Raw genomic sequence first — 17,587 nt, forward strand, 5'->3', positions numbered from 1 at the left:
TGCGTAGCCCCTCAGGCAGCTTGTTCCATAATTGGGGGGCCAGGACAGAGAAGGCTCTCCCTCCCTTAGTCACTAATTTGTAGCGGGGGCAGACCAGTAACTGAGCGTCTGAAGATCTGAGTGTTCTTGTCGGGTTGTACACTTCCAGGCGGGCTTTGATATAGGCCGGCGCATGGCCGTAGATCGCCTTATGCGCTATACAGAGGCTCTTGAATTCAACCCTCTCCTTAACAGAGAGCCAGTGAAGGTTTTGGAGAAGAGGGGAGGCCTTTGTTCGTCTGGGCACTCTGAAGATTAGCCGTGCGGCGTCGTTCATTACGACCTGGAGTCTGTTTGTCGACATTTTTGGGAGGCCAAGGTACAGGGCATTCCCATAATCGATCCAGGAGATGACAGTTGCTGCTACAATTGAACGCATCATCGAATGAGAAAGGAAGTGAGCTATCTTTCTCAATTGTCTGATGATGTTTGTGCAAGTTCCAACAACAGCGGAAACTTGACTGCACATTGACAGGTCACAATCTAATTTAATCCCCAGACTCTTTACGTTGGCACTAGGCTTTGGGGCTGATCCAAGCTCAGCAGGCCAATACAGATCACTCCACGGTGAGGTGGTAGATGGAATTACCAATACCTCGGTCTTATCCGGGTTGATCTTTAGTAGGTTTTTCGTCATCCAACCTACGGTGTACCTCACTGTAGCTATTGGTGTCAGATCACTATCACTGCAGATATAGGTGTGAGAACACCATTACTTCAGATATAGATGTGAGATCAATATTACTACAGATATAGGTGTGAGATCACGTCACTGCAGATATAGGTGTGAGATCACTATCACTGTAGATATAGGTGTGAGATCAATATCACTGCAGGTATAGGTGTGAGATCACCATTACTGCAGATATAGCTGTGAGATCACCAGCAGTGCAGATATAGGTGTGAGATCACCATCACTGCAGATTAGGTGTGAGATCACTATCACTGCAGATATATAGGTGTGAGATCACAATTACTTCTAAGATATAGGTGTGAGATTACTATCACTGCAGATATAGGTGTGAGATCACTATCACTGCTGATATAGATATGAGATCACCATCACTGCAGATATAAGTGTGAGATCACTATCACTACAGATATATAGAATACCTACTTGTTCGATATACAAGAGTTTAAGCTATTGGCATTGTAAATGACAATGCCTTTTATTTATGTTTTAAAAACAAAAACAGAAATCAAAGGTATTGTCATGTACAATGTCAATAGCTCAAACTGGTGTAAATGCGAGACCCATTGCATTGCAAATGCTTGTTGTTAATTTGATGTCATGCATCCTAATGGTTGTTTGCCGGGATCTGAAAAACACTTGTAAAGGCGTTTTAGAGATGCACCGCATGTCCGCCATACTTTATCCAGGGAAAGCAATATATTTTCCAAAACGTAAATGACTCTTCGAGGGTCGCGTGGATGTGGAAGGAGCAGGCCCAAGTCAAGCTGAAACCTAACATGTCACTGTCTCATCTCCAGCCACACGAGAAGCTCAAGGGGGAAACTGGCACGTGATTTCTTGCCCCCAATCCTGCCAGAATGTCTGAAGCACGTGTTTACTGTAAATGTCCTTGATATTCCGCAACAAGTGTTCTTCTGCCTGTTGAAAGAGTGAACAAATACACATGTGCATTCCCTGTTCACACCATTGCTAGTAAGTGAGTCCTCTTGCTGTGAGTCTAGTCAAATTATAAGAAATGTAGAAAGTTCTTTTTTGTGGTCCTTCCCTCGCCTGTGGGTGCAGTGAAGCAGCAATTTAACAGTGGACTGCATCTACTGCACAGGTTGCATCATTAAATATGTCAAATCAGCTGTAACCACTGCACCATCCACAATTACATTGTGGCCTACTCATCTTCATGACTTTACATATCAATTTGTTATTTACCACCACAATCAACACCATATTATTGTGAATGCCTTTTAATTGCCAGCTCCCATAGCCTTAAAACCCTAAACTCAATTGCAACCCTCTGCCCTAAACCCTAATTAAAACCCTAACTCTAACCCTAACCATCTAACACCAGCCTTAGTCCTGATTCCCAACCTTCTACCCCAACATAAATATTAATTTATTCTAACCCAGTCCCAAAGACCCTATTCCAAACCCTCATCACAACCACAAACCATAGCCCCTAACCTCAGCCTCGAACTAAACGAATGTATATAGGATAATGTCAGGGGGCACATTCCAGCTATTCAACAAGAGAAACAATTCAACAGTAGACACATTAACCAGGCTTGAACTGTGGTTCACAAAATCTATTTTATTGGTCATGTGCAGCTTTGAAGAGGATGTTTCATTATTTTATTTTGCAAATATTCTCAGGAATGGAGTTTGGAGTTTCTGCACAGCCTTATTATTAAATCTGCTAATGAGCATGGATGTGTTGTCTGTTAAATAACAGTGGGTTCTTCCGAATATTAGTGCCGGTCGATGGGCCCATCAGTTCTCAGCCTGTTCATACCTGTTCAGGAAGGAGATGATCTTATCCCTTACGCCCCTTTCAAGCATGTCCAACTCATCCTGGATTTGACTAGTGTATGGATCCAGATTCCTCCTCATCTCTTCAGCTCTCTGGATGATCATTGTTTTTAGATCCTCTCCATATGGGGAAGCTGACAGGCTGAACTCCTCAATCCTCTGGTTCACTTTCTTGTTAAAGTCTTCCAAGTACGGTGATAAATTCTGCCCAATGTCGTCCAAGTGAAGTTTCTCTTTGATTTGGTTGGTGGAGGAGAGTATTTGCTGTCTCATGTCTTCCACATTGACAGAGAACTTGGTTCTCATATCCTCTATGTTTTTCTGCATCTGGAAGGCCATGATCTCAATCTTTTGGTTGAGGTGTTCTTGGACATTCTGTGCGTACGGTGTCAAATGCTTCTGCAGCTCCTCAATGTTCTGCTCAATCTTCGCCAGGACCTCATCACTGTAAGGGCTCAGGTTCTTCTTCATCTGCTGTGCTTTTTCACAGATCTTTCCCTGAAGTTCCTCAGCATACGGGCTAAGGGCCAAATGCAGATTGCCCACATTTTCTTGCAGTTTGGCCTGAAGCTGTTCGGCATATGGTGAGAGTTCAGTCTGGAGGCTGTTCATCTTTTCCTGGAGTTTGGCCTCAAGATCCTCAGTGTATGGCTTGATCACTGCTTGGAGGTGGTCAACATTTTCCTGAAGTCTGGCCTCAAGCTCCTCAGCATACGGAATGAATGCTGCCTGGAAGTTATTCATATTTTCCTTAAGTCTAGCTTGAAGCTCCTCAGTGTATGGGGTGAGCTGGAGACGAAGCTCCTCTGCATTTTTCTGGACACGAGTGGCAAGTTCCTCGGCATATGGGGTGAGCACCTGACGAATCTCCCCTGCATTTTCCTGTACCCGACTAGCAAACTCCTCAGCATATGGAGTCAGCTTCAGCTGTAGCTCATCGATGTTCCTGTTAAGCTGCTTGTGGATATCATCTGCATATGGTGACACCTTCAAGCGTAACTCCTCCAGCTCCAGGCGTATCTGCTCCTTTAGTTTCTCTGAGTCTTGGGAGAGCCGTGCATGGAGCTGGGCGGTGAAAGGAACTAGCTGGCTTTGTAGGTGTGCAGCATAAAGAGGAACATCATGGAGGTTTTCCTGAAGGAGGGTGCTAAGGAACAACAATTAAAAAATTGATCAACATTACTAATTCAGATGAAATATCCTATATTTTTAGTATATGACAGCTAACCTTTTTTCCCCTTTCCTCTCTCCTCTTCCTCCAATATCTGCATCCTAAAATTTCTTCTATTGAACAATAAAATCCAAAATGGTCTTGGAAGTTTCTCAACTAGCTCAATTCTCTAAGGTTGAACTATACAATCATTTTACTTAGATCCCTTACTCAGTAAGTATAACAACCGGGTGGGTTACTCAATAGAGTCATGGAATAGAGGGGCGCTGGCGAGGGCATGGCACTGGGACAATGGGGTCCCGGAACCCAGTGATCTTATGCAGTCTGTCCAAGGAAATGGACCAACTGTTAGTCTAGAACTGTGTGTCAAAACCAAAGCCTCAAAGCTGGTGTGAGCAGCACTAGAGGTTAGAGAATTGTGATATGGCTGAAAGCTCCCTGTCACTGCTGAGATATGCAGATAATAGAAGCAAAAAGGGTATATGAAACCCATAGTCTTCAAAATAAAACTAGAATGCTATCAAAGCTGGAACAGGCATTTAAATTTAGAAGACATGTTAGTGGAATATTGTAGAGGTACGTTAAGAAACCTCAGAGCTTGTGGCCATAAAAAGGAGAGGTGAGGTTAAAGATTTTAATTGCAGGGGCATGGCTTGGCACCAGCCAAGATTGCTGCGCACTTAGAGGGAGATTTACTAAGATTTTGCGCCGTGTTTGCATCACCCAAATGACGCAAAAAGGTGCAAAAACTTTTTTTCCTAATTAACTTTCCAGCGCTAAACTTGTTTAGTGCTGGAAATAATGTTAAAGTAATGCGGAGTAGTGCATAGCGCTGCTTCACCAAGGGTGGTACACGGGCATTCCCATGAAACCACCTAAGGTTTCTCATGCTAAACCTAATTTACTAAAAACAGTAGATTGTCCTTCCTTTTCCGACTTTGCATGCGTGCTGCACTGTGCAGGGGGGGGGGACGTATCACAGATTGGGCCTTACCGGGCAAAGTGAACAGATTGCAGAGACACCCTGTGCCCCCGGGACCGGTGTGACTGAGGGAGGTGCATGGATACAAAAATATCATAGGGCTCCCATTTCTAGCAATGGAAAGGGCAGCCTCGTGGGTGCAGGGGAGAGCTGGTGGCTAAAATAACATACCAGAGTGGTGCCAGGGGCTGTGCTGCAAAGAAAACGAGTGATGACCCCCTCCTGAACACTGCTGGCTGACAGCTGGACGATGGATCATTACAGTGGTGATTAAAGCGATGTGCTTAACAAGCTCAATTGATCTGTGCCTGGTTCTCTTCTCTCCCCAGCCCTCCCTATTTGTGCCCTTTCTCCTTTGGGGGCCTGCCCCCCTACACAACTTCTGGACTGGCGAGTTGGGAGCACTGGGAAGAAGCCATGCGGCACTAGGTAGTGCCCTGCGAGAACCTGAAGAGGGATTCCAGATGCAACATGAATGCGCTGACGGAGGAACAACCTACAGGCCTAGATGTCACCTTAAACACAGCACTGTGTGACAGGGTGCTAAGCTGTGCCTGGGCACTGAGAGGAGCATCAGGAAGCCGTACATGATTTGGCTGGAGGGGGCCATGGCTTCTAGTAATTGTGAGGTGCAGTGGCTCAGCCCTTTGGATGCGATGGCCCACTTGTATGTCATACCGATGACCCAACTTAGACCTGCCACTTGACAGGAGATCAAACTGGGAACCCGGAGGGGCCCACATAAGGCTAAACAGTAAGGTGCTGTAGCGAACCCTAAACAAGCAACCAGAACTGGGGGTCCTGAGGAGGACACTCTGGAATTGCAGATACTAGTTGTGCCACATGAGGATTTAGCCAAACAGCGATTTACCAGTGTGGTGTCGCTTGGGCACCAGAGGCGCAGTTGAAAACAGAGTCTGGCATGCTCTGTGAGGAGGACCTGGCAACACTGTCCTTCGGGCTATGGTTAGGGCTAGGGGAGTGGTGTACTCACAGACCAACAAAATGGATAGATATGCCATACCAAAGCCAGCCTCTGAGGCACCTGGAGAACAGGCAGAACAAAAAGAAATGAGGGAGCCCTTCCAGTGCCATCATGGTGCCATATGTGACCTCAAGAGTACCATTGAACCTATGTTAGATACTGCGACTGTCGATGTTAAACTCCACAGAGTAGACTTTAAAAAGATTTCCCAAAAAGGGAATACATCCAAATCCCATATTAATCCCATATTAACTTGCTATAATCCACTTCCAAAAAGCAGGATGAGCAAGTGCAATACCTCACGAAAAAAACATGCAATAATTGCAGCAAAACTGGAAGACCAAGAAGGCAGAGCTTGCAGGAATAAAATCAAGGTAGTAGGAGCTCCCAAGGAGAAGGAGGGGCTCAGTGCTTACCTCTTTCTAGAAGACCTTTTAGTCAATACTGTGTACACTAAACGCTTCTTGAACTTCTTTTCTATTGAGCATGCACTCATGGCGCCTGTCCGAAAGTTGAAACCTGGAGCCTCTCCATTAACAATTATAGCCAGGATCTTTAAATGCTGTGAGAGGGACACAAGGTAGCAAGACCTATGAAAATGCTACTGTGCGCTTCTTTGCCGATTTCACCCTGCAAGTTCAGTGCCAGCGCAGAAGCTTTGAAAAAGGTAATAAAGTACTCTGTGGCAAAGAACTTAAGTACATGATGCTCCATCCAGTAATGCTTGAAGATGTGGCAAAAGGCAAATTGTGGCACTTCACCCCTCGAGAGGGTTGGTACACTGCTGGTCATCGGTCTCAACGAAAGGGGGGAAGGGCACCCAATCGATTAGCTGGAAGAGGAGGGACCTGTTTGCAATGAGGGACAGATCGAGGATGGGGCTTGGAGAAAGGGCTGAGAACTGGACTCCATGGCTTGACAGCTATGTCATGTCACTCAGTGGAGCTGGTCGACCCGTCAGACACCCAGGATAAAGAAGGATTGTGGCTGCATGATTTTGCATCAGGTATTTTGTGATTGGATTTGCCTGCCCAGGTAGGAGACGAAGGGAACTCCGGGAGGGGGGAGAGTAGATTTATGATGCTGTTATATTTGAAGCAGAGAACCTAAGAAAGGCGAAAGGGGTACAGTAACATGATCATACCAGTGCAGCCCTCGAGGTGGTGCTGGCCAGCCCTAAATAATTGCATGATATCATTTGGACAACAGGCGCTCTACATGTTGGGTTTGTGGTGGGCAGCTCTGAGCCTACTGTGCAGGGTAGCAGGCTGGGGGAGTTACAACATTGGGTATATCAGATTCATTTCAGTTTTTGTTCTATCTTCTGTTTTCTTCAGCTCAGTGAGCATAGGCACATAAGGACAGTGATCGGGGACATGCTGGGAAAGGGTAGGATTTTTACTCTGCCATTACACGCGGAGACAGCCCTGTACACTATATCACGCTAGATGGTACACCTCACTCAGCAGTGAAGGTCCTAACGTGGTGCCTAAATGGCTAAGGCAACACAATTAAATTAATATTAGTGCTAAAATACCTCCGTAGAGACGTCCCAGACATACTTCTTCTACAGGAGACTCACTTGAAGGGCAACCATTATGAGGCCATGGATCATTTTGGTTACACCCAACTGGTACAAGTGGGTTTCATCACCAACTCGAGGGGCGCAGGCATATTGCTAACAAAATCGGTGCCTTATATCCCTTGACGCACTTGGACTGACCAGCTGGGTCACTTTGTGGCACAGACGGGTACTTGGGAGAGGCACACGCTCAACATCTGCTCAGTCTATATACCATGCAGAGGTATCACCCAGAGACTTTTCCCGCCCTAGGGCTATCCTGATGGAAGTGCCCCTGGGATCCTCATATTAGAAAGGGACTCCAATGCGACAATGGGCCCAGCACTAGATAGAGACTCTAAGGGCCTATTTACAATATTCTGATGCATAGCAGCAAAGCTAGCATTTCTGCTGCACTGCCATGCATCAAAATAAGGGGCAGTAATACACTGCATCTACAAGAAACTGGGGATTCCTGTCCTTGCCCCCGTGCCTCCGTAGAAAGATCAGCCTTGCAGCAGCACAGACATCTTTGCGTCATTTTGCAAGGGTGCCTGCTCTGAGATGATGATTGTTTTTGTGCAGGTGCAACGATAGCAGAGTCGTTTGCTACATATTATGAAGATATATAAGTACGTCTGCGACTGTTAGGGTGGGGGAAGATGGTGTTGGCCTTCTAAAACACCCCCCCCTTCCGGCTCTCTCAGGCAAAGATTGAGCAGCTTTGGAGAAAGACCTAAGTGCAAAAGAAGTTAAACAGGCAATCCGAGACCTGCAGTCAGGAAAGGAGGCAGGGCCTAACAGCCTACCAGTGGAACTATATGAGTGCGAATAATGTAGCAGGACACATGCTAAATATGTTCAAGGAGGCCCAGGAGGTGGGTCGCCTGCCGGAAGATCAAAGAACCGCTAACATAGTGGTTATCCCCAAAAAGAAAAGCCAACTGCAGCCTGTAGCTTCTACAGACCAACCTGGTTGTTAAATTGATAGGCAAACAAAGTTCCTGGCCAAGATCCTGGCCAACAGACTGCAGCCAGTTATAACTACAGTGATACATCCAGATCAGTCTGGCTACACAAGCTGAACAGGCCGTATTGCTCTTATTGGATGCTCAGATGGCATTTAATAGCACTGAATGGAGCCATCACTTTGCTGCTCAGATAACGCTAGACTTTGGACCTCGATATTGTAAATGGATCCAGCTTCTATATCAAGACCCACTGGAACAGGTGTGGGTCAATAATGAACTGTTATGACCCTTTGTTTTTCATGGGGGCACAAGGCAGGCCTGCTCACTGCCTCAATGATATTTGCCCTTGAACCTCTAGTGGCATGGGTTCACCAGGACTTTCTTATACAAGATATCAGCAGAGGCCGGGACTGGGAAGACAGGATCTCTCTATATGCTGCTGATATCCTGTTAGATGCCCCACAGCCCTGCTCCACAGTGGATAGCACCTTGCACATCTTCCAACTTTTAAGGGATACCCTGGCTATGAAATTAACTGGGAAAAGTCCCTAATTTTTCCCATAAAGGGCGGTATCCCCAGACTGACTTTGAGATGTACAGCCTAAATAGTGCAAGATGGCTTCTGATACTTGGGCATCTACATTACCAGAGACTCAGAAGAATTTCTGAAAAGGAACCGCTTCCCGCGGCTGGACCGCCTCTGAAATGATGTTGCCCACTGGAGAATGCTTCCGATCTCCCTGATAGGCAGGTAGGTGTTCTTTAAGATGATGACCCTCCCAAAATTGCTGTATGTTTTACAGAATACCCCATATAAAATCTCCCCTGACTTCTTTAAGAACGTTAATGGCTCAATACGGCTACTCCTGTGGGACGGGGGCCGTTCAAGAACCACACTCTGCAAGCTCCAGAGAGGGGTATATGAAGGGGGTCTGGCGGTCCAAGATATTACTGGGTGGCACAATTGATAGTAAATACTAATAAATGACTGGGTGTTCTCGGACAGTACTGAGCCTGCGTACAGGGCAGGCTCAGTACTCGGGCTTCTCCTCTCTGCGTTATCGAAAAGGACATGAGGGCGCCCTACCATACCCTACACAGCTGATGATAAGGACATGGTGAGAAGCCACTAGATTCCTGGGATGGGACAACAAACTGACAGACAGAGACCTTCTGCGGTTCGGGATCTGAAGGGGTTCTCCAAACAGAAACTAACAGACATTCTAACTACTGGGGGGGTGGAAAGGGCAAGCATTACTCAGATTTGAGGGTCTACTGCAGCAGTATGAGATTGCTGAATCATAAAGTTTTAAATATTTACAATTGGGTCACGCTCTTAGGCACCACATACTGGAGATGGAGCAATTACCAAAGTCGGCAACTTTAGAGGATCGGCTTCTCTTGAACCCCATGACAGAGAGGGCGGTATCCTTAACCTATAAGAACTTGTTGAATAATTCCCCCGACCCTCTGCAGAAGCTGCGGGAAGCATGAGAGGGAGACCTTGGACTTATAGAAGAGGAGGATTGGTTGGAGGCTGTACAAAGTCCCAGAGAGATGGCCATATGGGCTCTGTGCCACCTCATTGAATTGCGAATACTCCATAGATCATACTATTACAGGACGCTTCTGCATCGCCTTGGGAATAGCGACACCACCCTATGTGCTAGGGGTTGGGGTGAGACAGGTTTCTTTTTGACATAATCTGGGAATGACCGGAAATACAATGCTACTGGAGGGGGGTGGTTCAAATTATGGCCAAAGCCACTGGATTCAACATGCCACTGATGGCCAGGTGGCACGTCCTGTGTATACGTGGCGAAGAGGAGTGGCCTAAATAAAAGAAATATGGCTTACGTTGGCCTCTAGGATTGCCAAGAGAACTTTAGCCCAGGCCAGGGGGGTGAGTGGGATGACACGCATTGCGGAATGGGAAGCTGGCGGGGAATGGTGCCAAAGGGCTAAACATGTGGTGTACCAGAGTCAGGGCAGCCCAAAAAATGGGAGAAAGTCTGGGATAGTTAGTGCATATACAGGGAATAGAGGGAGCCCTCACAAAGGGGGTGAACCATACCTTGAGTGCGGAACTGATTCCATCATATAGCATTGCTAACAACGGTATGCACAATTCTTATCCTTATGTATCCTAGTGGTTATGCCAATCGTACTGTACTTTATTCTTTTATGTCTACTCTGTACATGATAACCCATTTATGTTTACTGTAGCACTGAGCAACTGTTGAATAAAAAATAAGTAAAAAAGAAAAAGGTTTAAAGGGCAGACAAAGGACAAATTAGGACCTAATTAAGGCTCTTGTGGATATGAGTCGGGTATGAGACTTTGAAGACACTACCTAACCTAAAGCAGGAAACCAGTGCTCGTGAAAGCTTCCACTAAAATCGACTTTTTAATCCCCAAAAAGAAAGACGGGGTGGATAACATTCAAGCATGGAGTTTTAATACGAAAGATTAGCCTATGCGTGTCTATCAACTGAGCTTTGCAAAGGTATTTCTGAACACATGGGCTTAAAAAAGGGGCATCTAACGATGACGTTAAAGAAAGACTGCAAGTTACATTAAAAATATGAATTGGGTTTGAATGGGGCATAGCCACAATGAAAAGATGTATTTGTTTTCAACAGGGGTCTTCGTAGACAGTTTCCAAAGAAGAGGAATTGCTAGAAAGATGTCTAACAATGGGTCATGAGGAAGGATGATAGGGAAGGACTGAAGGACATTCAACAATGGGACCCAATCAACTTTGCTTGGTGGAAAACCTACAGTTAATAGGAATTTCAGCATCCCTGCTCTTTGGACGATTTCCAATGACTGTGCTTGACTGGGGGACATCTAGAAAGGGGCCAGATGCTATGTCTGCACAGGACAGTTTTGTGTATGGATTCCAAACAATTTGACTAGGTTGAAAGAGTTCTGGAACAGGACGCGGTTGAGGGACATACAACAAAGGGGCTTGTTGGTGCCATATCTGACAACTGGCCTTGGTCGTAAGAAGTTGAGCTTAGAGATCTGGCTAATGGGTCGGTAAAAATAAAGCCACCGTGGAGATTTCAATGGTTAGGGTTGATTTAAAGATATTTAACCATGGGGCTTTAAGAATCCGTAACCATGTCACAATGCGGCTTATCTTAAGAAACTGTAGAACAATATCTGTAGTGTAAGTATCTACAAAAATAGGGAGTAGTGTAAGGATTACTAACAATTTGGCTTGGAGTCATTATTGTAAGCAACGGGAAATGCATGAGGGATAGTGACTGGTCATTGATAAAGGTGGATTTTTTTGTTCGTACTGTCAGACAATGCTTACTTGAACTGTTTGCTGATTTGCGATTCCTGGATCTGTTGCGCTGCCCGCTTCGCGCTGCTGCGTAGTTCTTTTAAGTTATCCCAGAAGCCATCTTCCACCTCATCAGTGCCCACATCTGTGCAGGACCCTGTGGGAACAATAAACAGGAACAAAGGCACTTGAGAAAGAATCCATACATTATCTGCTTTATGAGGACCACCAGTCTGCTATTCTTTTTGGAGTACACTTCACAAAGGGACAGGTCTACAATAAGGTTGCTACAAAGGCTGACCTATGGATCCATAATGAACGGCACAAGACAGCATAAGGTTACATTCAATGGGCTAAAACAAGCCTTACTGCATGGGCATGGGTGCACCCTCAAGTCAGAATATCATTTTACCTATGGCTTCTCTTCATCACATCAAATGTTGCACTTTCTGCTGAATTTCAGGCCAACATCTATAATTACGTATGAAGGATTAGTGCTGAATAGTTTACATGCATGAAGGTGCTGTAATTGACCAATCGGGTTATGCATGTGAGATACCCATTGAGGTCGCTTCCATCTACAGGGAGCTTTGGAAGCAGAATAGACCACATAAGAACTATGAACCTTTGGAATATCCATGGAAAGGAATCTTACCTGCCCTTGCCAGGGTATAGAGCAAACTAAATGCCACATCTGGGGTGTGATATGTGAAGGCGCCCAGGAATCACACAGCTCAGACCTTAGATTACACTGGCTGTGTTTTCTGCATCCGCAAAGCCGACCCATGGACGGAAATCTAGGCATTTGCTATCCTCCTCCCAGGGCTTAAGTGGGATGAAAAAACTGGGGGGAACTCTTAAAGAGGCATGACCAATGTATTTAATGGCGTGGCTTAAAAACACGCCAACTTAGATCCTGTGCTTAGCATAGCGTGCCGCCCGAGTGGTAGTTTGCTGGTTCGTTAGATCCAGATATATAATACAACAAGTAACATTACACCTATAACAAGCCAGGCCTATTGTCTTTTTCAATGGTTGTTAGTTGCGTAAGAGAAATAATCCACAACTATGGCTTCGTGGTATGTAATATTGAGAATGCTTCAGTTCTGAAATGATGAGCATGTGAAAGAACTATAAAGAGGCTCTTAGAAGCTACATCACAGGCAGTGAAGGGTGGTACTGCTGCAGAGTTAAGGTTTTTTTTTCACCCTGAGGGTGATGTCAGAAATGGAGAGCCGGGTAGGGACCCGTCTCAGCGCCTGCTTTTTAGTTAGAACTGACGGTGCTGAGCACTGGCAGGACCCGACCCACTTAACGCCCTGCTCCTCCCTTTAGAAAGAGGGTGAGATGGACCAGCAGTTAAGGGGTGTGGAAAATGAAACCAGAAAACAAGTGCTCCCGGTAAGACTTCCCCTCTTGGAGTGTTCCTTTCTCTCGCTGGACTAGCCCATTAGTGTATGCAGATTGAGCGGGGCAGGGGGCCTGAGCAGAAGTGGTCTCACTTGTTTTCAGGTGTGTTTCACCAATGTGAACTATTCCCTGTATTTATTTTTTATCTAAGTGAAGTTAAGAAAACTTGTCTCTGTAGGAGACCACCCTCTTCCCCCCTGTTTTCATAAAACTTCGTTGAAGCAGTGTTTTGCGGAAAGTCAATATGCAAATGTGGGCCACTTTTTTTAGCGTGTCCAGGCCTATTTGTGATCTCAAGCCAACCCTGGTTAAGTGCTCAGCAACTAAGGATGACGTCAGAAGCCAAAGATTCTGCTCTTACCTGTAATGGCCAGCAAGGCCAACACGACGCCAATGGATCTCAGAAACATCTTCAGCTTCGAAAGGAGCTTCGGGGGTGGAACCTGCGAGGGAAAATATTGAGCTTAGTATAAGAGTGGAGAGGAGGGGCTTAGAGACAAAAAGGCTGCAGCCACTGGTGGGAGAGGGCTCCCTTTATGTCGAGTTCCCAACAAAATAGCCACAGATCCCTCCATCAAACACCTCAGTCTGCTGAAACACCAACCCACGCACGACTAGGAATTCGCTGTCTGAGGCCCGCAGTACAGCGCAGTGTCTCTGTGGGCTTTAGTGGCCGGACCCATCCTGCCTGTCAGGAGTCGGCTCCGATCACTGCAGTATCTCAGGCGCCCCAGCCATGCTGCTCACTCCATCCAAGTGTTCCCCATCTTCCGTGTGCTCACAGGTCAGCCCTTAACCACCGGCCTTTACCACTGACCACGACTACCATAAGGAAAAGAGACATTTTCAAACTCATCTGCCTGAGATATAAAGCTTTGTCAGGCAATGGACCCAAATATCTACAGGACAAACTGATTCCATATCTTCCTATAAGAAATCTTAGATCAAGGAGTCAAGTTCTTCTCTCTCCTCTGAGTATTCCTACGTCTAGGTTTGGTGGACCAGCTTTTCCATATCTGGCCCCTACCACTAGAACAAGCTTCCCTTGTTCGTTAGGGCATGCACGGAGTTTTCGGGTTTAAAAAAACATCTTAAGACCTGGGTGTTCTAATGGCTGCTTCTCTGTTTGTTGCTTCAGCGCCGATATGGCCCTTCAGACGCGATTCGCTGCGCTTTATCAAGTAATATATCCATTAACGTAACATAACTGAAGGGTGTGGCTCAGTGAACCTACGCCCCTCTGTGTTAGACCCCCCCCCCCACCTGATATCACGAGGAACGGAAGATGCCCCAAGCTGAGCCTCTCCCATAACTGCAATATCTGATCTCACACACTCACCCCTCCCTCAGGAAGCATCACTCATCTCTGCGGTGTCTGAGGTGCTCTCGTGTCTCAGCCAGCACCCCGACTCACTGACGTGTCCCTGGAGCTCAGGGCAGGCCCCCGAACCCCCACTCAGCAGCCTCATTCCCCAGTCTACAGTGGTCGGATCTCACAGCCCAGATGTCGACGTTCACAACCTGCTCAGCTAGAAACCTCCAGCACTGAATTGTACCTGTAGCTTCTCTGCCCCATCCTCCACCGGCCCCCAAGTCAGAAGCCCCTATCAGGGCAGTGCCACTTCCGGTTATGTGCCTCCACTCCCTTAAAGTAGCGGACCTCACCTCTCCTGTACCTGGAGTGCAGATGTGCACCTCCAAGGACACGAATAGCCCCCACCATAATAACATCTGGGTCTCTGGCATTCACCGGACCCTCGCAAGCCCCTCTTCCCCAACTCACCTCTGGACTCTACAGCTGCTGGCTGGCCTCTGCCGGTACCAGCCCCTTCTGCCTCGCTGATATTTATACGAGAGCAAACACCCTCTTCTCTGGATATAGCGCCCAGAGGAAGACCAGAAGGCGCCGTCCTGGACTTTAGACCGGGCAGACGTGTCACCTGTGGACGGTGCCTTATCTGCTGGTGATGCTGGAGCCCTCGCGGGTGCCCTCAGCAGGTGACGCGCAGGGCATTGATCACCATGACTGGACTGCAAACCAACAGCGGATGGTAACATGTGGAGCACACGTCCCACATTTCACCAATCGAGCGCAAAGTGCGAGCTCGACCCTCTTCCAGGGCATCAGGGCTATCTTTCCCCCGTAAATTTAGACTGTTTATTACTTTGTACTCTGTGACGTCAGAGGGCAGAGAGGGCAGGCTGCAATGAGCAGACAATGTATCTTGGAGGATGGGTCAAATGAAGTCAGAGGTGAGACTGAGGGATGTGGCGAGACATGCATTAGTTGATTAATGGAACCTGAGGGGCGAGGGTCACATCAGTAAGGAATGACTGCCTTTAGGGAATCGAATGACCACCTGACGAGTTTGGGTAAAGAGGGGAAGGTCATTCCCAGGTGAGAACATCCACCAGGCCCTTTCCTTGGTAACTTTGGATGTCCAGTTATGAAAAAGTACAATAAAAGAAAGGCTTTGGTGACCCAAGCCAAAATACCTGTTAATCTACTAGTTTGACTTGTTTGTAGGGGGTTGGGTGAGTGGGAAAAGATATTTACAACTAAGATAATTCTGAAGGGCTAGATGAGAGTGTCAATGTAAAGTGTAATGGTCACCCCCAGCCTTTTCATGCTAGATGCTCTGGTAATTGCAAACCAAGCCCCGGCACCAGCGCCTTTTCCCTTAAACTGTAACTGTGAATTGGTACACCCAATTGGCAAAGTACTTTAACACCCCTGTAAGGCCCTAGTATAAGGCACCAGTGATACCCAGGGCAAAGATGTAAAAGGGGTGCCTGGGCTGCAGCACTTATTGTGTCACCCTGAGGGACCGAAGTGAAACCAAAGGCTGCAGACCTGCCATGTGAGACCTGCACAAGCAGCTTGCCTGCTCGAGTTCGACCCTGCTCACACCATGCGTGACTGGATCACCTCACTGCATGTAATAAATGTCAGTCACCCCTAGAGTAGGCCTCCATTTAGCCCAAGAGGCAGAATGCATTATTTGGTATGTGTGGAAATATATGTGCAAGTATATATTTCCCTTTGGTAGCATTTTAAATGTAATTACCCGCAAGTGACCGTCCCTCCATAGGATAACATGGACTGGACACAGATGACTAACTCCATTATGGAACGGTCAATTCCTTTTGTGTTTGGTGTCAAACACACTGCTTTTTAATCCCGGACACAATAGTGGTGTCAAGGTTTAATCAGCATGTACCTAGGTGGCACTTAAGACAGTGCCCACCAAGTTAACCCAGTGTTCTTGTGCCTTGGCTGGCTTTTCCAAGGGTCTCCGCCAAGACACAGATCTGACCTCGTGCTGGGCAATGTGTGCTGCTCCCAGAGGTCAGAGACAAAGACCTGTGTGTGCAGGAGGGGACACCTCCATCCACACATGAGGTCTAGTCAATGGGCTATCATGGCAGTGAGCCTCCAAAGCCTCACCAGCGCTTCTGGACAAAAGAACTTGTCCTCTATCGAGTTCAAAGCCTCTCCCTGCCCCATGCACTGCTTTTGGTGGGCTGGTGGGTAAATTAGCTATTCAGGAGGTGTACACACCCACAAGGCTGACCACAGCTCTAGGGCGATGCAGCTGATGTGCATAGTCGAGGATGGCTTTGGCCATATGGAATTTAGCGTAAAAAGTAGGTTCTTACTGATTTAGTGAAATATACATACAAGATGTGGTCACTAAAGGGGAGGATTAGCCACAAGAGTAGATGCCCATTGGCTAAATAGTTCTCACACCCACTAACACCTCCTAAATCCAGGATTTAAGTGTAGTATCCCAGTTTACTGTCCATGCTTATATATGCCATTGTCCATCACATGCTTGCTATTGGAATGTTACAGTATAATGATGCATTACGGAATGTTGGGTGTCTGTCAAGAAAAGCCACAGTTGTGATGGGGCTGAGCAGCATGCTGGCTGCTCCTGGTGGGAGTCATCTACATATCTACAATAAATCATCTTGAACTCAACAATCTGTCTGGACTTCATTACTAAATTTTTAAGGCGACGATCTGATCTTACCCTCGTTCTACGTGCTCAACAAAAGAAGTCAATGTCAAGGAAGTCAAGAAGTTGAGAACAAACATAAAACTTCAATTGGAACAAGGACTCTGCCACCCGAGCCCCACCAGTGACCACTACACCAGTCGCCCCCAACCTCTGCGTGCTGGATCCCACTTCACACAAGCCCCACAGGTACAGTGTGGCTTGACAGTTTCTTCACAAGCGCCTTTTCAGAGCAAAGCAATTTAATTTAGGCCTGGGCAAAGCGCTACGCTCGTGTAGTTTGCGAAGTTTGCGCAACTTCGCACTACACAAACAGCACGTAGCACAGTGCGATCACGCGAAGCGTAGCATAGCGTAGCATAGCGTAGTGCAGCGGTCATTTTTTGCTGGCTTGCGGTCCTTAACGTCAAGTTGGCGACCGCGAGCAAGCAAAATGACATCCTGGCAAGGCTTTTTCCTCGTTCGCGTTCAGCACCATCAAGTTGTCGATCGCGAGCGTGGAAAATAAACATCCCTGCGAGATTCTCAACACGGGGAGGTCTAGTTTTTCATTGCGAGTGGTCGCGTAAGCTCGCGACTGCTCGCGATGAGAAACTACCAGTCCGCATTGAGAAAGCTGCCACTCGAGTAAAAATCTCCTCAAGCGGCAGAAA

General features: G+C 46.8%; 1 protein-coding gene across 1 annotated transcript; it reads right to left on the reverse strand.

The window, feature by feature from the left end:
* Positions 1–2,298: 2,298 nt before the first annotated feature.
* LOC147731667 (uncharacterized) lies at positions 2,299–14,847 on the reverse strand. Its single transcript, XM_086956807.1, has 4 exons — positions 14,696–14,847; positions 13,274–13,355; positions 11,533–11,659; positions 2,299–3,683 (listed from the first exon to the last, which is right to left on the reverse strand). The coding sequence occupies exons 2-4, from the start codon at positions 13,320–13,322 to the stop codon at positions 2,498–2,500; spliced, it is 1,362 nt and encodes a 453-aa protein (XP_086812933.1). The 5' UTR covers positions 13,323–13,355; positions 14,696–14,847; the 3' UTR covers positions 2,299–2,497.
* Between the last annotated feature and the right edge of the window lie 2,740 nt (positions 14,848–17,587).

This window comes from Lissotriton vulgaris, chromosome 2_1, assembly GCF_964263255.1.
Source record: "Lissotriton vulgaris chromosome 2_1, aLisVul1.2, whole genome shotgun sequence".
NCBI classification, from domain to species: domain Eukaryota; kingdom Metazoa; phylum Chordata; class Amphibia; order Caudata; family Salamandridae; genus Lissotriton; species Lissotriton vulgaris.